Below are 20,414 nucleotides of genomic sequence, written 5' to 3'. Positions count from 1 at the left end.
ACAGACAGCCATACCAAGGTTTTCAGACCCATCACCCCTACAGGCAGACACTGCAAGGCTTTAAGACCCCATCAGCCCTGCAACCCCAAGCCCTTCTGACCCCCTCAACCTTATAGATAGTCTTCCCAAGGCCTTCAGGCCCCTTCATCCTTTCAGAGAGCCATCTTGAGGCCTTCAGACCCCCTCACCTCTACAAACAGCCATTCCGAGTCTTCAGACCCTCTCAGCCCTACCCCAAGACCTTCAGACCCCTTCAGCCCTATATGCAGCTACCCTAAGCCCTTCAGACCCCATCTCCCCTACAGACAGCCACCCTAAGCCCTTCAGACCCACCACCCAGCCTGACCTCAAGGCTTTCAGACACCCTCAGCCCTACAAAAAGCCACCCCGAGGCCTTCAAACCCTCTCACCCCTTCAGACAGCCACCCTATGCCCTTCAGACCCCCTCAGCCCTACCATAAGCCCTTCAGACCCCTTCACCCTTACAGACAGCCACTCCAAGCCCATCAGACGCCCTTACCCCTCCAGCCATCCATTCCAAGCCCTTCAGACACCCTCAGCCCTACAAAGAGCCACCCCAAGGCCTTCAAACCCTCTCACCCCTGCAGACAGCCACCATATGCCCTTCAGACCCCCTCAGCCCTACAAAAAGCCACCCCAAGGCCTTCAAACCCTCTCACCCCTTCAGACAGCCACCCTATGCCCTTCAGACCCCTTCAGCCCTACTATAAGCCCTTCAGACCCCTTCACCCTTACAGACAGCCATTCCAAGCCCTTCAGACCCCCCCCTTACCCCTCCAGACAGCCACCCTATGCCCTTCAGACACCCTCAGTCCTACAAAGAGCCACCCCAAGCCCTTCAAACCCTCTCACCCCTGCAGACAGCCACCCTATGCCCTTCAGACCCCCTCAGCCCTACTATAAGCCCTTCAGACCCCTTCACCCTTACAGATAGCCATTCCAAGCCCTTCAGACACCCTCAGCCCTACAAAAAGCCACCCCAAGGCCTTCAAACCCTCTCACCCCTTCAGACAGCCACCCTATGCCCTTCAGACCCCCTCAGCCCTACTATAAGCCCTTCAGACACCTTCACCCTTACAGACAGCCATTCCAAGCCCTTCAGACACCCTTAGCCCTACAACAAGCCACTCCAAGGCCTTCAAATCCTCTCACCCCTGCAGACAGCCACCCTATGCCCTTCAGAACCCCTCAGCCCTACTATAAGCCCTTTGGACCCCTTCACCCTTACAGACAGCCATTCCAAGCGCTTCAGACACCCTCAGCCCTACGAAGAGCCACCCCAAGGCCTTCAAACCCTCTCACCCCTGCAGACAGCCACCATATGCCCTTCAGACACCCTCAGCCCTACTATAAGCCCTTCAGACCCCTTACCCCTCCAGACAGCCATACCAAGGTTTTCAGACCCATCACCCCTACAGGCAGACACTGCAAGGCTTTAAGACCCCATCAACCCTACAACCCCAAGCCCTTCTGACCCCCTCAACCTTATAGATAGTCTTCCCAAGGCCTTCAGGCCCCTTCATCCTTTCAGAGAGCCATTTTGAGCCCTTTAGACCCCCTCACCTCTACAGACAGCCATCACGAGTCTTCAGACCCTCTCAGCCCTACCCCAAGGCCTTCAGACCCCTTCAGCCCTATATGCAGCCACCCTAAGCCCTTCAGACCCACCCACCCAGCCTGACCTCAAGGCTTTCAGACACCCTCAGCCCTACAAAAAGCCACCCCAAGGCCTTCAGATCCCCTCAGCCCTTCAGACAGCTACCTATGCCCCTCAGACCCCCTCAGCCCTACTAAAAGCCCTTCAGACTCCTTCACCCTTCTAGACAGCCATTCCAAGCCCTTCAGACACCCTCAGCCCTACAAAAAGCCACCCCAAGGCCTTCAAATCTTCTCACCCCTGCAGACAGCCACCATATGCCCTTCAGACACCCTCAGCCCTACTATAAGCCCTTCAGACCCCTTACCCCTCCAGACAGCCATTCCAAGCCCTTCAGACACCCTGAGCCCTACAAAAAGCCACCCCAAGGCCTTCAAACCCTCTCAGCCCTGCAGACAGCCACCCTATGCCCTTCAGACCCCTTCAGCCCTACTATAAGCCCTTCAGACCCCTTCACCCTTACAGACAGCCATTCCAAGCCCATCAGTCCCCCCCTTACCCCTCCAGACAGCCATTCCAAGCCCATCAGACACCCTCAGCCCTACAAAAAGCCACCCCAAGGCCTTCAAATCTTCTCACCCCTGCAGACAGCCACCCTATGCCCTTCAGACCCCTTCAGCCCTATCCTGAGGCCTTTGGACCCCCCTCAGCCCTACCTTAAGATCTTCCAAACTGTAACAAAACTGTTTTAATTTCTCCTTGGGAATGCATTGGCCATTCCAGGCTTCCCATTTGCTGTGCATTCTGGTAAAGGTAAAATGGGGAAAGGTGCAGTCTTTATTTTGTTGTTGTTGCTTTGTGGCCTCTCCTTGGGAGCTGGGTGAAGTTATGCAGATGCCCTTCAGGAGAGCAGGGCATGGAAATGCAAACAGAAGTTCATGTGCAGGATGGAGGCTGGGAGACCTTTGTTTCCATTTTGGACCCTTGTTGGGATGGGAACCAGCATTACAGGTGGAAAAATTGGCATTAGAGTGGTGTTTCTATACTGGTTTTGCACAATTCTGCCTCCAGTTCATCCCCAAACTGTCTTGCAGAAGCTTGGGCTTGCTATCTATATGCACTCCTTGATAGGGGAAAATCTGGATAGACAGAACTCCCTAGGTTGTGTTACTTTGCTTAACCCCAGGTGAAGAGAAGGAACACTGGGACAAATCATAGAGTCATATCATAGAGTGGAGGCTTTGAGGAGCATCTGTGGAGATGAAAGAGAGCAGCATGTGATGTGATAAAATAAGGACTGTAAGACCTGTAGGCAAAGGACACCTCCTCCATTGCAGGGACCACATTGCAGTCTCTGTGTTCTGCCTTGGTTGATCGGTTTGCCAATAGTCTGCCTTAATTTGGCTCAATTTTGGGCTTACACTGAATGAGTAAAGAGGCTTCCGTGCTGTAGTGCTGCAGCACTAATGAACCAGGGCTCATTATGAAAGCTGAGCTGCACATGTAGCTAAAAGAAGTTTGCAGGTAAAGAGCTCATCAAGCAAGTAATGATGTGTGTTTTATAATTAGATAAGAATTTAAAGGGACAGTTCAGGTAATTGTTACTATGTGCTGGAGGTGAGCAGCAAGATCAGGGTGGGATATGAAAAAAGAAGAAAGAAAGTGGATGTCAGGAGGAGGAGGATGGTCTTAAGGAGCCTCATCTTGCAGTACGTTGGCTTTCCAGTGTTATGAAGTGGGATGTGATGCCAGAACTGATGCTGGCAGCAAGGCCTGTTGCTACAGCTCACGCTAATGATGGCACTACACCTTAAACATGGAAGAGATGAGGTGGAGGAGGGTTGTCTAGTACAAGCCTGTACTGGTAAGTGCTTCAAAACACATGGGTTTTCCTCCTGGGCTGGCTTTGGATGTCTCCACATGGTAAGGCCATCCAGAGGTTGTTTGGATGAGCAGAAGGAGGATCCTGCTATTGCAAAGGCTGAGCTGCTTGGCCCCTTGACTGACATCCAGCACAGAACTGGGAAGAGGAACAGCAAGATGCAACTCCTGGGAGTGATATGAGCTGCAAAAGTGACTGCTCTCTCAAGGCTGGAAATCACCAGGACTGTGAAATCTTTTCCTGATGATTTTTTGGGGCGTGGATAACACTCAATGTAGGTTCATCTGGGCTCTGCTGTTGTCAAGCCATGCTGGCCTCCTCCATCCATCTGTACATCTATCCATCACCTGCATCGTTTACCCTTTGTCTCTCCAGCCGTTCTCCATTCATCTCAGCGACCCTCTGTGAGAATTCATCCTCCTCTCCCTTTAAGGTGCCAAGGTGGCACATCCAAGTTGCTCTGAGGGAAAGTGAGCACTTTCACTTTCCCTTATGGTGTAGGCACTTTCACTTTCCCCTGCTCAGCGCCTGTCAACCTCAGCACGAGGGCTGCATTGGTTTTGCTGGTCTTTCTGTGAGCACGGAGCTGAAGGAGCCTCTTTACATCTGAACGGGGATGCGATGGTCACGGTGAGCTGTAGGACTCAATGCCACGCTCTGCCTGTTCCATCTCGCCTATTTATGTATGACTGAGGCAACTTTTTGGGGGGATTTTCGTTTTTACTCTGCAGCTGAACTGCAAAAGGAACAGAAAGAGCAATTGTTTTGAGTTAGAACCTTCCAAACCTGTCAATGATTCAACGTAGGAGGAGCAGAATTATTGCGTTGCTCCGGACACGAGTGTTATTGTGGTGCTCAGGGCAGGAAGCAGAAGGGGGACATTGTGTTCTGTTCAGGTTTTTGAGCAGAGAGCTGGGACATAACTCCCTGATCTGCTTCATGTGGAGGAGCCTGACTGCCCTGACTGCTGCCTTGAAGATGCAAGAAGGTGACAGAGCAAAGCAAAAGGCAAGTGAGGAAAAAGTGAGTAAAGGCTGAGAGAAACAGCAAGATTTGTCACACAGGCGACGTTTCTGTCTGGTTTTTTTTCTTCCCCCTGAGTTAGGAGGAAATGAAGAAGCGGATCAAAATGTACCCTTTAAAAATAGGAGTCAAACCCCAAGGAGGTTTCAGGGCAACAGCTGATGTTATCTTACTGCCAAAGCAACAGGGGCCTTTCTTTTCTAGAGGTTAAAATGAGAACTTAACTTCAAAAAATGGCTGTGAAGTTCGTCTTAAAGGGAAACCAACATGCAAAACTTGCCCTTCACATAAGGTTCGGAGTTTCCACGTTTCTTTCCTCATTAGTGATTGCTTTTCTATGTTTGAAGCTCATGGGGTTGCAAGAAATAAACCTTTTTGATGCGTCTGTGTTACAAAATCAGCTGCTTGAGGTTTGAAATCCCGTAGATCATGAATCATCACCAGTAATCAAGCTCTCTAAATGTGCAATAGAGACCAAGCCCAGGATTTCCTGTATTTCTGCATGGCTGTTTTATTTAACATTTGGATTTGAACAGCTGTAAAGAGCGTAAAAACTGCAGTGGTTTTGTTTGCGTGCGTGTCCATATTTGATTTGTTGATTGGGATGTGGATCTCCTGTTGGTGGGATGCTGCTGGGAAGTGTTTTATTGCAGTGTTTATTTCTTCCTTAGGAGATGTTTGGAGAGAATATGGGTTTCAGGAGAACAGCCAGTTGAGGATTTGAAGCAAGAGAACCGTGTTCTTTGGAAAGCTTTTAGGGTAAAACTGATAACCCTGAGAAGCTTATCTAACTAACCACAGACCAGGAAACCTCAGTATCTTCTTAACAGAAGGGAAAACAGTGATTTGCTCAGAGATCATAAAGTTAATTTACCATCAGGTTTTGCCTCTGGCAGTTGTGAAAAATTTGACCTTTATTTTTACTGATCCTATGATTTTTTTTCACCAGGTTTATATCCAGAGTCGAAAGAATCAGGTTCCCTATTGCAGACAGCGGTTTCAGTGCTTCAGAATTCCTACTTGGATTCTACATCACAGGATGGTTTCTGGTACAGCCAGGCAATACTGGTGGAAAACGATGTTTTTCTGAATGAGGTAAGGCTGCTGGGAGAGCAGGGTGTTGCTGGAAGCTCAGGAAAAGGCAGTATTATCTGCTTACAGTGTGGAGCTCCATTTGCAGCTCCCAACTAGAGAACCTTTCCTTTGCTTTCTTCTTCTTCCTTCCCATTCTGATTAGGAACAAAAGGTCAATTCATCCAGCATTGCCAAGTATTCAGCAGGACTCCTGGAGCACGCCTTCAGGCATAGGTTGAAGTGCTGGTTTGATGCTTCCAACTAGAGCTTTAATGGCTTTGCATATCATGCATTGTTATGCTGATTCACAGCAAGGCAGATGTCCAGGTGATATTTCTGCTGTGGCATTTCTGCTGTCATTCCTAAGCAAACACTAGGTTTAACCCCGAGTTTCCCTTTTTCCAGCATTTATGAAACTGCTTTTAAATGCCTTCCTATAGTTTTCTTGGCATGGAACAGACTGTCTCTTCTGAAAGCTGGAGCTGGCTGTTCTTGTTGTCATGAATTAAATAGAGCTTGGAGGCCTTAGAATATTCCAAGTTGGAAAGGACTCAAAGGTCATGGAGTCCAAGTCCTAGTTCCGTGCAGAACCATCTAGAAAAGTCACTACAGACTTGGATAAAACACAAAGAGGGCAGCAATTAAGTCATTTGATGGTTTTCTTATGAGTTCTAAAGTCAAAATAAGCCAAAGCACTGATGAGACAGTTGTTTTCTTATCTTAGGACACCATCTCATCCTTCCATGTCTTCTTTTATTACAGTGCAAATGCAGCATGCAGTTCTCTGCTGTCAGCACTGGGAACACATGCTGCTTTGTTAGACACATGAAATAGAGGTGACATAATCTGACTGGAGCCAAACCCTCTGAGCTGTACTTGCATGATACATCTGACCTCTAATCAAATAGTTTTGGCTTCCCTGGTCAGTGGTGAAAGTTTTCTCCAAGCATCCCCAATTGTGTTGGTATCTGTTCCATTACTGAGATGGTTTGTCATCTGATGGCCACAGCTGGCCACTAAATGTGATGCCTGACAAGCCCATGTGTTGCATAGGGAAAAAGCTCTCCAGTATCCTGACAGAATGAGGGGAAAGAAGCACAGCTGGGATATTCCTGGCTGTATAGTTTGGGGTACTTATGGTGGGAATGGGTACATGAGCTGGATTAGCATCACCCAGCTGATGTGACCACAGCTGGAAGGAAGTATGTGGGACACACTGTGCTACCCTGTACTTCTCAGTTGTTGGTTCTGGTGCCAATGGACTAGAACAAAGTGTCCTTGTATCTTCTGCAGCTCAAAGCTTTTGTCCAAGCAAAGGAAGCTGCTGGATACAGCCAAGAGGAGCTTGAGGAGACCTTTGCATTTCTTCTATTTGACAACGAGGAAGAGGTAACTTAAAATGTTTATTTAGCTTAGGAGGTCGATGCCAAGTGCTGACACGTGTGCTCCTTCCCTGCAAAGCCCAGCAGCTCTGCTGACAGAAGGTCCTAGCTCTTTGTACCCCACTTACCAGTGCACTTACTGCTGCATAAATGGCCCAAAGCAGATTCTCAAAGTAGCTCCTGGGACATTCTAGTGATAGATCCTAAATTGGGTCTCTCCAATTGGTTACTGTTTGAGGGTCCCTTTGCCCTCTGTAGAGAGCTGTAAGGAATCTGCCTTTGTTCCAGTGGATTTATAGTCAAGTACAGGCAAGTAAAACCCTTCACATAGAATTAGAAGAGACAGGAAGACTGAAGACACAGAAAGAGCCTGACCGTTTCTGGGCAATATTTTTCCTTCCTGTGTTTTCATGAGGGTGTGTTTGATTTTTTGTGTGAAGACTTTGCCTACACAAGGATGCTCAGGGAGTCGGGGGGGAATTCACTTGTAACATGCTTTAATGACACCATGGTAAACCACAGTAGTAGTAGTTCTATTCAGAATGATAATAGCCTCAGTGCAGTTTAGTTTGATTTGGATCAGGCTACATCAAAATGATCCACGTTCAGTATAAGTTTTGGAACTTGCATTGTCCCATAGAGAATCCTAGAATCATTAAGGTTGGGAAAGAAGACCTCTAGGGTCATCTAGCCCAGCTATCACCACCCTCCCCTCTGAATTATGTCCCCATGTGCCATATACATGTACTGTTTAAGGTTTGTTTTCATTTCTCACCCATAAAGAGTTCAAACTGACTGTCGCTCTTTGGTCAGTGTATGTTTGGTCTTTGCATGCTTTGATGAATCCACTTTGGAAGTGAATGAAATCAATGCTGTTGAGACACTCCCAAGGAAGTAACTATGCCCCAGCAGGTGTGAGCATGGTGTAATAGGTGTTGTTTGCATTCATGCCAGCCCATTACAGTTATCTTTCAACAACTTTCCTTTGCTGATAAGGCTGGACTTTGCACTTTATGCTTGCATTGGTTTCCGAAGGTGCTGGAATTATTCCACTCTTTCTAAAGGTTTTTCTGTTCCACAAATGTAGAAAATCCTTCTGTTTCCATGGAGCAGCAATCCTTTAGAAGTACAACTCGTTGTTTAGCACCCAAAGCAACACATTTTCTTCTTGTTGATTTCAGCTGGCTTAGTTGTGTTCGTGCTGCAGGTGTTTTGAATCTGCAGTCATCTCTTAATTGAATTTCAGCATAGAAATGTTTGGCCACTGCAAGTATTCCACTAGCTGTTGCACTATAGATTGGATTGCTGCATCCTTTACCTTTGAAAACAGACAGCAATAGAGGTTGTTTCTTCTTTTGAAGGCAAAAGAGGTGTGTCAGACCGGCCTCCGTGTGAACAGCAGTTCCATTTCCATGCTTGGTGACCCAGCAAAAGGTAAGATTTCCATTTAGCTCAGTGCTCTGGGGGCACTGCCTCATTTAAGAGCACAAGCCCAAATAAACCTTTGGTGTTGCGTTTCTATTTACTCAATGGGAACTGCTTGTTTCTTACTAGGTAAATTACACTTGTTTATATCAAAGAAGCAGTAGGGTCTTCTTTTAACCTCCTCAACCAAATGAGGATGGGATCTGTCCCAAGAAACGTATCGTTTCTCCTCTGCAATTCAGACTTTTTCTCCTTTGTTAATAAACACTCATGTCCATCAACGTGACTTTCTGGCAACCTTCTACCTGCTCTACAAAGTCCACTTGCTGAGCTTTTTGCCAACAGTTCTGTTAATAACTAGAGCAGGCTGTGTTATACCAAAGCCCTTTACAGCCCGTGCCTGTTCCTTGCCCAAAGGCCTGAGGTCTCAAGGCACACAGTGCAGAACACACTACTCAAAGAAATCCTTCTGCCAGAAGCAGAATGTCTCCCACTGCTTGTCCTGGAAGTCTTCACAGGCCAAGACACCTAATTATGGAATGGTCCATGGCAGTAAGTGCCAAACCAAGCAAGACTGGAAGGGGTTATTTATCTGTGCATATATCTTAGTCCTGATGGACTGAGATGAATATTACAGCATGTCTCTTTGTGGAGACTTTTGTCACACCTTCCTGGAAGAACCAAGTTCTTGCTTAATCCATTTTCATGCACTGTCATGCGTTGCAAGCAAAACAGACCATTCTTGTAATCTTGCATGGTTTTGTCTTTGCAGGGGTGTATATTTCGAAGTATGCAGACTGCCTTCATCCGAGACCTTGGTATCATGGAAAATCAGGCTTTATTGTCATTTGTAAGCTAATTAAGGTAAAAATGCATGTCTCCTTTTAAGTGGAATAGCTTTTGGAAATCATTGTATAACGCAGGCAGGTTTTAAGAACACATTGATGCTTATAAGAGTGATGAGTTAGCGTGTAAAATCAGCTCTGTTGAGAGCTGTTGGGGATTTCAGACCATGGGTTGTGTCAGATTAGAAAGCAAGGTATCAGACTGCTTTTGGCTGATGGCTTGCAGGGATGCAGAGGACATTCCAAATTCCCAATAGTGTTTTTTCACTTCTTTCCCTGGACTGTTATGTGTTTTTGGGTTCAAGGCAGATGCCATAGGGTGTTTTCAGGTCACAGCTCCATTCTCTTCTTCCACAGAGCTGGGATACAGCCCCTCTCTCCCCCTCCCTTGGGCTCTTACAATGACAACACCTTACTCCTGTTGTTTCTCCTTAGCACTTGTTTGTCTGCCATGACAAGCTCAAAGGAATCCTCTTGTTTAGAAAGATTCAAGTGCCTGCCAACCCCTCACAGTGGGGGGTATCTGTCTGCCAGCACCAGTTTGGGGGGAAAAAGGAGGATTCAGGGATCTTTTAAAACATATTTCTGCAAACACTTATGTGGATTTTTATCTTAGTGGTTTGTTTGTTTGTTTATTTGCTTACACAGGGAAAAGTCAAGGTGGTATCTGAGAATTACACAACCAGCTACACCTGCCCGTCTCCTGGCTATGATTGTCACGTTGCCATGAGCAGGAGCATCATGTCATCCAAGAGCAGCCCTTGCCGAGCCTTTGAGCAGAACCAGGTATGGGGTTTGGGGCAGCAGAGAAATGCAGTGCTGGCTGAGGTGCCTTGCTCATTCCTCAACATTTATTTTCTTCTCTTTCCTTTCTCACCCCAGTACTACGTGTATGAAGTGTCTGAAGGCAGCACTGCAGAGCGCCCCAGGCAGATCTGCCCATACATAGTCATTGCCTGCCAGTACAGGGAGACAAAGGAAATGCCCATCTTGGCTAGAGAGAGCCTGTAAGCAGCTTACTGTTATTTTGTAGTACTGCATTGCTTTTGTGGGCTGTTTTCCTCTTCTTGTTGCTAAATATTCCTCTTTTTTTCTCCCTTTTCTCTAGACCTGAGCCTAACCACAAAGGTAAGAGCATCTGATCGCTGTAGTTTTGTTTTAATTTTCATAAACCGATCTTTCTGTTTGCTCTCCTCTCTTCCTTTCCCTAAGGCATTCTTCTTTCTGCCTGTAGGGCTGTACTGCCCGTGGAGGGGGCAGCTCTCCATCCGGGGCCAGCTTTTGTGTAACATTGCCCTAAGGACCCCATACAGCTCCACAATTCCAGCACAGCTGTAAGTTGCCATTTCCTGTTCTTTCTGCAGAGTGCAGCATTGCTGGTGATTTTGAGATCACCTTTGAGTTCTCAGCAGACAGGCTGACTTCCAGCATCTGGGTATACATGTGCCAGCAAAAGCCAATTTTGTGTCTCCTGCTCCATCCCTTTGTTGGTCAGCAACTTGTTGCAGCCATACCCACCCACCATATATAAAGGGGGAATTCTCAGTGTCTGAAAGGGGTGTTGGGCAGCCAGCAGTGTCACAGTAGTAGCAGCTGGAGGTGGACACAAGATCAGGCCCTGTACTACAGCTGGGAACAGTTATATTTGGTCAGTGCTTTGCTATGTGGACTGTTTTGGGATGTTTATTCTAAAGGAATAATTCCTGCGTGGGACTTTTTCGACCTTGTGGGCTTCCTGACAGTGCAAACACAGTCAGCCAGTTATATTTACAGATTGGAACAGTGGCAAATGAATCAAGTATTGGGGCAACTAACATTCGAAAAACTTAAATACTAAAAACCTTCAGTAGTCAGAGGCCAACCAGAAGTCAGCAACTTGAAACAGCCAGTAACAGAACCATTGGTGTTTGGAGTGCAGCTGCTTTCTCTGGTTCTCAGTCATGGGTCAACCTAGGATTTTTGTTGTGGTTAATCTTCAGAGCCTTTTATGCACGTGTTCTGACCCTCTGCCCCTTTCTCCCCATAGTCCTCACAACCTGGACATTAACCATGTCATGGGTTTGTCTGACTTGAAGAAAAAGCTTCCAGAAGCTGCATTTGGGAAAAAGAATTACATTGAGAAGGAAGGTGAGTGTAAAAACCTGACAGTGTGGTGTCCGTAGTCAAGCACTTTGCTCTGTTTGGCAGAGGGCACAGAAGGAGGTTGCCTGTACCTGCATCTTTGTGATTCATGTGCTGTTTGCTTTTTGGGTTGAGGTTTTGATGATCCCGTGCCTGATCATGGCACCAATGAGGCTCCTATAGGAGGAAGCAAAAGTAGGGGGGGCCACAGCAGTGCTTGATTGAGGTGCCATGGGGCTGCATTCTCACAGCTGGATGATGAAAAAGAGGAAGCGCTCGTTTGAACTGAAGAATTTTGCTATGAGATTCATGGAGGAGTAGGGTGGGACTGAGAGTTTGCTTTTGTTAAACTCCCCTTGGGATGAGAGTGCAGACAGAATAAGGATGCAGAATAAGAACTGCAGCAGCGTTTTAGAATGAGATCTTTACCTCCACTTCCTGTGTATATATTGAAGCACACAGCATCACCAGTTAAGCTGCTATTGTTAACTACACAGATAAGACAGGAAGCATGAGCTGAAGAGAAAACTCACTATAGCATATAGTATAGACCAGCTTAGGAAATCTTGATCACAGCATTTAAAGGAAAACAAACCCCCCAAACCAGTATTACCATCAATTTCACATCCATCCTCCTGCAATGGGAGCACTGTTTTGTTTGGAGTTGGTATCAGAGTCATCAGCATCAAGTTCTCTCTCTTTTGTCTGCAGTTTGTTTTCAGGGCGTTTACTTCAGTCTGTATGAAGTGGAAATATCCAATAAGGATCAACATAAAATGGATCAGCTGTTAGAAAATCTAAGGAAAAGGGACTTGGTAAGTACTGTAAAATGTTTGGGGAGGAAAGTGAGCGTGACTTATATATATCAGCAGACCTCTTCTTTGGCTGTATTTGTGCTAGATGAGATTATTTTATTGAGTTGTTGTCTTTGCATTGCAAGTACTGTACTGCAAGGGGATCTTATTGGAAAGCAGAAGCTAAGTCCCACAGTGTTAGAATGATAATCACAAAGCAAAAGACACAAGCTGTCACATGCCTGCCTGCCTTAATACCCCATGGCAGGAAAATAACCCCTGTTCAACTAGACACAGATACACTGCTGAAGCTTTGTGAGCTTCTGAAGATGTTGAGATTTATCTTGGCTTTAACAGATGGTTTCCTCTGCATCATTGCTAAGTAAAGTGTTATCAGATAAGAGTTTTCCAGCATGCTGAGGTCTTTCTGTTCCCAGTGTGATCTTCATGTCTCCTTTTGACTTCAGGAGTCGAACCCCTGAGGTGTACAGCAATTACAACTGCTGGGCTATGGGGTTGGGTTGGCTTTGCTGCTTCTGGTTGCTCTGTCACATCTGACACTTCCTGTAGATTCAGGGTTGTACATTCACAGCTACAAACACAGCTGGCTGTGCTCCCATTGGTGTAAGTGCTCAAACTCCATATAATGTTGGTAAGATGCAATTTATGCCTCTTATTGGTGACAACATGAAAAGAAAAAAGAAGGGATGGAATAGACAATGTTAATGGCCCTTCACATGCTGGGAGCCCTGAGCTGTGCAACATCTATGATTCCATTACAGTCTGATTTGTGGTTGGTCATATCCCTGTCAAATTGGACTAAACCACCTCCCATATTTCAGTGAGAAAACATTCACAGCCCACTCTTGTCTGCTTCTTCCTTCCCAACGTAGAGTTGAAAGCAACAGGTGAATCTGCTTTAGCAGCAGCTCCTGGAAGCCCAGGTGAAAAATGCCCTCTGTTTCTTTTCCCTTCCCATGGTTTATGATACTGGGCTTGCAAGTGAAAATGAAAGAGTGGCTGGGGTTGCCTGAGGACAACTCTACATCTGTAGGTGCAGGGTGACCTCCCAGCTCTGTGTCAGGTGGCAGATGACGTGAAAATCACCCCATTGGTGAGAAACAGCAGCTGTTTCATTGAACCAGCCGACATTTTGGCTTGTTATCTGCTCTGCTCTGCTGGACGGAGACAATGGAAGCAAGGAGCTACTGTTCTGAATAGTGAATAATGCACTGAAATTGTTCAGCATTTCCCAAGTTGCTCCGTTGTCATGGGGAAGTGAGGGTTGGGCATTGGTCCAATCCTCTTGTTATGTCTGAATGCACTGAATGGGATCAGTGAGGTTTCGCGGAGCGTTAGAAACCATAGAGTTATTCATTTCCTCTAAGTTCCCTTCAAAGACGTGTCTGCACAGAAGAAAGAGATCCATATGGGGTGACCCCGTGGAGGAAGAGGCAGCCCAAACCAAGCTCTGCAATGAGGCAACACCCAGCTACAAGAAACGTCTTCATAAGCACATGTGTATTTTTCAGACATACAATCATCTACTTCTCAGACAGAGTCACAGCAGTCTCCTGGGCTCAGCAGATGTAGTTTTGTTTGTTTCTTTGCCTTGCTGCTAACAAGCAAACTGCTTGGACGGAGCTTCAGCTGGACTTTTAGCTGGAACTGTGGGTTGTGCTGTCTGATGCTCACGTCCAACTTTGCTTTCCCTTCTGGGAAAACCCTCCCCTTGTGCTGCTGAGAGGTCCAGAAACTTCTAAAGCGAAGGGACTAAAACCATTGACCTTGTTTATTAATTGCAATCAGCTTGGCTAAGCATATATCTCATTTTAAGTAATGGATGGAAGGTCTTTTGAGAAGAATAACAACCTTAAATGGAAGACTTTGGGTTCCAGGTCCCTGTGACTCAAGTGGCACGGCAATGTCCTCAGCAGGGAATGAGTTGGTGGTGTTGGCACATGTTCACCAGCAATCAGGGCTTGCTGACAGTCCTCTTGTGAGTTAAAGTATGCTTGGAAGGAAAGGGAGGTTAGATTGCTCTAACTCCGCATTGGTCTTTTACAGGCAATCATCAAATGTTTACAAGATCATGGAGTTCTGATCCTCCTGACGTCCTCTGCGTTGGCACAAGATGATGGTAATGCATGGAGACAAAGAAACCAATGTTCGGGCTTGAATGACCTGCCCTGGTTTGAAGACAGAGAATGGACACCCTCCATCTAACCAAAACCTGTCATTTCATTTCACAGGATTCGACCCCAAGGAGCCTGTCAGCCTCCTGGCCCTGTTTCTGTTCTCCTCATCCCAATCAGTGTGTCTGAGAGGTAGGAGGTTCTCATTGCTGGTTTCAGATGCTACATTTTGGGTGCAGGATCCTCACCAGAGGGTCCACACAGACTCCTTCCTCTTGAAGAGCTGATTTCTCTGCTCAACACCACCTACAGCTTTAGTACAAATGGAGTTAAAAGAGCTGAATCCCATCTGCTTAGCTATGCTTCTATCTAAACCAGGTCTTCATATTTCAATCCTTCACCGCACATCCGTGTCCCTTTACAGCGAGTTGATGTGTGTGGAAAAATAATTGCTTTTCTTCCTCTCAGTCAGTTTTCAGCAGTGTCTGCTCTCTGCGTTAACTTATGTGGTGCATGGGAGTCTGACTTACATCCACAAAGGTGCTCTGGAGCTGTGCTCAGGGAGTAAAACAACATATGGTACTTGCTGGACCCTGCACAGAACTAATGTGGTTTGATAAGCAGCAGGAAGAAAGCCTGCCCTAAAAAATAAGTAAATCATTTTCCGATGAGTTATCAAATGAAATGAGTTCTGCTGGCAGAGGCAGTCTCAAGTTCTCTCAGTATCTGTTGGCTTTATACTGCACTACATGGAAATGCAGATCCCCAAGCAGGATATTAACAGGGGTGTTTCACTCTGCATAAATCCTGGCTTGCTTTTTGTTGAGTCACCCTAGGGATGAGCCAAGAGATCATTCATGCCAACACACACTGCTATTGCAGTCTGTGTGTGCGTTTGAAAACTGGTATTGCCAGGACATTGCAATCACCCCTGAAGATGAAATCAGCAGAAAAGCCAACAGGACCTTCCTGCCCATCTGAGCATGGGCACCAAAACGATGTTTAATCTCCAGCTATAAACTTTTAAGATCTACATATAAAATAGGCTTGCAAGTCTGATGAAGACAGCACCCAGCATCAAGCTGGGTGAGGTGATAGGGGAAAATGTGGAGAGCAGGCTGGAGGAGAGAACTGACCACTCAGATATTGAACCCCATAACAAGGAGAAAATACCTTCTGGAGCAAACGGGTTTCATTTATGGCAAGAATTTAATGCTGAGAGAAGGAAGAACAAGGCCTAGGGGTGTTTGTCTTGAAAAGGGTTCTTGTGGAAGGAGGTGAGACAGGACCAGCCATACGGAGCATCCTGAGGGCAGACATTTAGGGCTGATGATGGAAGCATGGGCAGCCAGGGAGCAGTGAAGTGAAAAGGCAGGAGGAGAGAATAATGTTGAGCAAACGCTCAGTGTTGTTATGTGACACGGTCTGAATGCTGATGGCTTCCAGATGTTTTCCCTCTGCTGCCAGTAAGGCTCCTGCACGTGCTGTCCCATTTCTTCCTATGAACTCCATAACAACTCCAGCCAGCTGTGCCTGTCCACTGGGACTGAGGTTTGTACTTGACGGCTTCTCCTTTCTGTGATGATAAGTTACAAGAAGGTTTGGGAGACAGAAAAGAATGGCAACTGAAGGTGGCAGGGACAAAGAGAAAAGGGAGTGAAGCGCACACACACACTTAAAGTCACTCAGCTCAAACTCGAAGCATGAATAATGTTTTCCATTTCAAAACCAGCAGCCTCTGAAGCTGTGTTCTTCCTGTCCAGACAGCCGACAAGAGGAATGTAGGGCAGCATAACACTCACTGTGCAGACGTGCTGCTGCGTTCCCCAGCCAGGCTCTTAGGGATACCTGGGCTTGCCAGTAACAAGGAGCAGTGTTGCCAGTGCAAGACAGCACAAGGCCAGTAGGTGAAGAAAACGATGCATCTCAGAAAGCGAGAGAAGCTCTTGCATGCCCTAGGCTGCTTGGATTTAGTCTTGCTGCAAGGGGAAGTGATAGGGAAGGATGCTGGAGCTGTCAGCTTGGCCCTGCAGCCAAAAGAAACATTAGTTGGACTTTAATATGCAATATTCCCATGATACCTGTCTCTGTTTCCATTGCCTGTGCATTTTCTTGTTGCTCTTCAGTTTGACCCAGTTCAGCCACGCTGGCTTGTTACACCTGGGGATGGAGAGCTCCTGTGCCCCGAGGAAAACCTTCTTAAAGATGTGCCAACTCTGCTCCTCACCCTTGTCCATGAGAACCCTCACCATGGGAAGGCTCACTATCCCCCCAGTCTCCCTTCAGACCCACTTTAAAGCCCTCCCAATGAGCCCCACTAGCTTTTCCCCAAGGACCCTTCTCCCCCTTTGAGAAAGGCAAACCCCATCTGATGCCCACAAACCTAGTACCATGTAGGCTAATTGGCTGTCAAAAGATCCAAAGTTCTGACATCGGCTGCAGTCACAAGGCCGGTTATTTAAAGGTAAAATCCTTTGGTTTGTTTCTGTGTCCTTACCCACTACAGGAGGCAGAGAAGAATAGATGATCTGTGCATTCAGTTCCTTTAGCCATCATCCTAAGGCCCCGAAGTCCCTTCTGATGGCCCTTGACCCACATGTAGGCCATGTAGGGGATGAAGCAGGCAAGGAGGGTTTTCATTTCATTATTTTCAGAGCTCTGAGCGTTCTAAATGTGAAAACTTGCCATAAAATTGCTGGAGTAAGGAGATGAGGCTGCTGTGTGTGACCCTGCAGAAGGGAGCTCATGGATACACCAGGGGTGTATATATTTCATCTTCAGTTTGTCCACTTTTGACTCCCCGTGTGCCATTCTTTTGTACCTTGCAGCAGTTACAAGCACCCACTGAACCAAGACGTTGCTCCCTGGCCAGCTTCTTGTGGATTGGCTTTGGGGACTTGCTCGTGCCTTTCATGTTCTCTTATCGCGTAATGGTAAACGGGGAACGTAATCCTTTGTTAATAAAAGTAAAATTCTCTCTTTTTTTTTTGCAGTTGAAGGGCATAATGTAAAACGTGAAGGGAAAGATAGTGACATCTCTCTGCAAATAGCCTCTGTTTTGCCTGGACTTCGCTATGCCTTGCAGAAAGCCTCCAATTCTTCATGGGGGGACGCGCTCGGTACCAACGTGTTCATCAAACAACACTTCCAAGAATACATGAAGCTTGAACAAAACACACAGCAAGCCTCCAGCCAAAACATTGAAACTCCCTGTTCTTCTTGCCCGTCACCAGCTAAAGATGAAGGTATTAAATCCTGCAGAGGACACTCGGAGCAGTCTTTCTCCCAGCTGCAGCATTACCTCTCCAATCCCAGCAGCTACACTCTGGAAATGTCAGCTGCCTTAGAATGCTTGGCTGGCACCACTCAATCTCTTTTCAGCAACTCAGAGACTGCTTGTAAAGCGGACTTCTCTTTAACTGTACCACCAGACCCAATCCCTCCTGATGTAAAAAGTGGAAACCCAAAGGCTGCTGTAGGGTTGGACCAGAGCAAAGGGCCCACAAAAGATGTTAGTGCGTCTAGCAAGCTGTCGGTGAAGCAGAACAAGAGGAAATCCAGCGAAACTGCTGTGACAAGCACCACGAAGAAATGGTCACCCCTCAAGACGCAGATACATCCTGTGGGGGACAGCAGTAGGAAAACAAGAGCAAGCACGAAACTCAACATCACGTTCTTATTCCCTAAAAATACAAGGCTTGTGGCCAACTCCAATGAGCCCATGCTTAAATTAGCCCGTTTACAGTTTCCTCACAGAGGGAAAAGAGGTAAGTGCTATATAATTGGGGCTGACTTCCTCCTGCTTCTCTGGGGTATCCAGCTTGGATAGTGAGGCTTTATTAGGGGCCGTGTTTCCCTCCGGGTGCTCAGAGCTGATGGATCTGGAATGAGTCCTTGCATGCCCACCCTTTTCCTTGTCCCAGGTGCAGAGATGCTGTCTGCAGAATTTGTGCACAAAACACAGTCTGAACCTGTCCAGAAGAGAACCTCAGCTTCCAGCTGTTCTGGCTTAGAAACAAAGAGACCAAAGATGCTGAAGAATTCGGATGTGAAAAAGGCTCCCGTTACTGAAAGCGCCGCAAAGCCAGTGAAGAGTAAGGTGAAAAAAAGCGTGGTTAACAGGCCTTCAAAGCCTCACACCCAAAAGCCAGCAGAAAGCGGTAAGAATGCTGCTCCTTATGGAAATATTTACCTTAAAAACAGAGCCATCCACCATCGCTGTCAGATCATGACCAGGCAGTGGTAACAGCACATTCAGCAGCTGCCAAAGGGCCTTTGATACTTAGGGCTGAGGGTCTGGATCAGGGGTCAGGTTGGTTAACACTGCAAAACCAGAGTGGGACTGTTAAACCCTTTGCAGACAGACTGCAGTGGATTTAGGAGGCAGCGTGGATAGAGTGCAATGTCTGCAGGTGCCGGCTGGGATTCTGCTTTTAAACTGAGAACCAGTATTAGGCTGCCAAAGCAAATGATGGAAGAGGAGAGACGCTTTCTGCTAATTTGTCATGTTTTCTCAAACTCACACTTTGATGTCTTTTCAGATCTGACCTCTGGTCTTTGTTTTCCCTCTTGGTGGAGGTTTTCAAGACTGGTTTTACCACTTTGGCTCAGTTTATCCAATTTTCTCGGTCTGTTATTGCCACATGCTGTCAGACTTCCTGATACGTGGCAGTTTTCATTAGTTGTGCTGTCACAGGGAGGTTCCTGGAGCAGTTCTAACCAGTTCTCTTGGTTAGTTGTGTAGGTTGTTGTGTAGGTTTCCCAAGGATATTAAACATAACACATAAAAACTGTAGCACAGTTCATACCTCTGGATCCTGTGCCATTGATTTCTGAGAACTGCCCACTTCCTTTATGTCGGGATCCCAACTCTGGATCCTTCTGCAGCACCCACCACCTTCACTCCATGGAGGTTTTGGGGTTTTGTGAATGTCCAAAGCTCTTGTTGGGGAAACATCCTTTTCCTGACAAACTGGTCCTTAATGTGGAGATATTGGGGAGGTGCTGGATGCCACAGCATCTATCTAAGTGCTGTCCATTTAGAACCCCCTCTCTGTGACCTCCACTTACTCTCTTTATTTTCTTTTAACGCAGAGCGGAAGGATCCATTCTCCAACCTCCCAGGTGAAGTTTCTTCCCAAAGCCACGCAGCAGACAGTCAGATGGGTGAGACTGATCCCAGCAGCATCACTGGCCGCACTTTTGACATGAAGGGCAACGACTACGAGTCCCACGCCTTGAACTTGCTGGCAGACCTGGCTCTGGGTTCCTGTATTCCTCCCTTTATCCCCATGGACAGCGGGACGATCGCTTTGTCCTGCAGTTCATCCACTGACTCTGCCAAGGAGCAGCAGAGTCATTGCAAGCACAAGTCCTCACGCGGTGCTTCCGACCACGAATACCACAGGGTAGACAAGTTTGCAAAGGCAGCCGTCTCATCTAGTAAAGCATCTCTAAACCAGAAGCTTCTCCCAGCTGGAAAAACAGAATTAAAAGACTCAACTCCTGTTCCTGGAGAGAAAAGCCTTGGGATTAACAGCAAGAACAGCCAACAAACGTGTGTGCTGCCTCCAAGGGAGACAATGCAGGAGGCCACCGAGGTGAACAAACACTCCTTCGTCTCCTCTGAGCACTCCTATGCCTCGCTGATGCATGAGCACTCAAAGAAACACAGAGGTGTCCCCCACCCTCGGTCAGCGCCCTTCAGAAATGGGACCAGGAGCTCCCAAGCAGCACCCCCGGTTGGGAAGGTCCTGCCTTTCTGCCACCAGAACAGCACCTGCCCACAGAGCCCCTTGGAGGCCATGAGGGCAAGGCGCAGGAGCAGCCTGCTGCCTCCAAGGCGGAAGGGGGACTTTGCCAAGTCCCACACAGTCAACCACTGCGGTGAGACCATGAAGGTGACGTGCCGATGGGAGGAGGAATATCTCTTCCACTTGGACAGCAGGTACACCAACGATGCCCTGGAGAAAACAGTCATCCGTGCCCTGCATGGGTAAGTCAGCCTGGAAGGCCATCTGCAGGGGACATCTTTTGCTACAGGAATGGGTTTTCTGTGCTTTTTTTTTTTTTCACTTCGCTTTGCATGATGATTGCCTTTTCTCCATGCTGAGAT

At 47.1% G+C, this 20,414-nt stretch overlaps 1 protein-coding gene across 3 annotated transcripts in view; it reads left to right on the top strand.

The window, feature by feature from the left end:
* TASOR2 (transcription activation suppressor family member 2) overlaps positions 1-20,414 on the top strand; it is a 41,891-nt gene that overhangs the window by 674 nt on the left and 20,803 nt on the right. For all 3 annotated transcript variants that reach the window (XM_085511569.1, XM_015858770.3, XM_032448410.2), the window contains exons 2-16: positions 5,473-5,618; positions 6,891-6,986; positions 8,341-8,413; positions 9,177-9,268; positions 9,898-10,035; positions 10,132-10,256; positions 10,358-10,377; positions 10,484-10,583; positions 11,276-11,376; positions 12,082-12,185; positions 14,232-14,304; positions 14,417-14,491; positions 17,293-18,066; positions 18,223-18,459; positions 19,394-20,294. In XM_085511569.1, the coding sequence (XP_085367695.1) occupies positions 5,473-5,618; positions 6,891-6,986; positions 8,341-8,413; positions 9,177-9,268; positions 9,898-10,035; positions 10,132-10,256; positions 10,358-10,377; positions 10,484-10,583; positions 11,276-11,376; positions 12,082-12,185; positions 14,232-14,304; positions 14,417-14,491; positions 17,293-18,066; positions 18,223-18,459; positions 19,394-20,294 (3,055 nt within the window). The remainder of the gene's footprint in view (positions 1-5,472; positions 5,619-6,890; positions 6,987-8,340; positions 8,414-9,176; positions 9,269-9,897; positions 10,036-10,131; positions 10,257-10,357; positions 10,378-10,483; positions 10,584-11,275; positions 11,377-12,081; positions 12,186-14,231; positions 14,305-14,416; positions 14,492-17,292; positions 18,067-18,222; positions 18,460-19,393; positions 20,295-20,414) is intronic.

The sequence above is a fragment of the Coturnix japonica genome, chromosome 1 (assembly GCF_054131305.1).
Source record: "Coturnix japonica strain WE chromosome 1, WE-NBRP24, whole genome shotgun sequence".
NCBI lineage: Eukaryota > Metazoa > Chordata > Aves > Galliformes > Phasianidae > Coturnix > Coturnix japonica.
The sequence above is the reverse complement of the archived record's forward strand: the minus strand, read 5'-3'. Positions and strand labels throughout refer to the sequence as shown.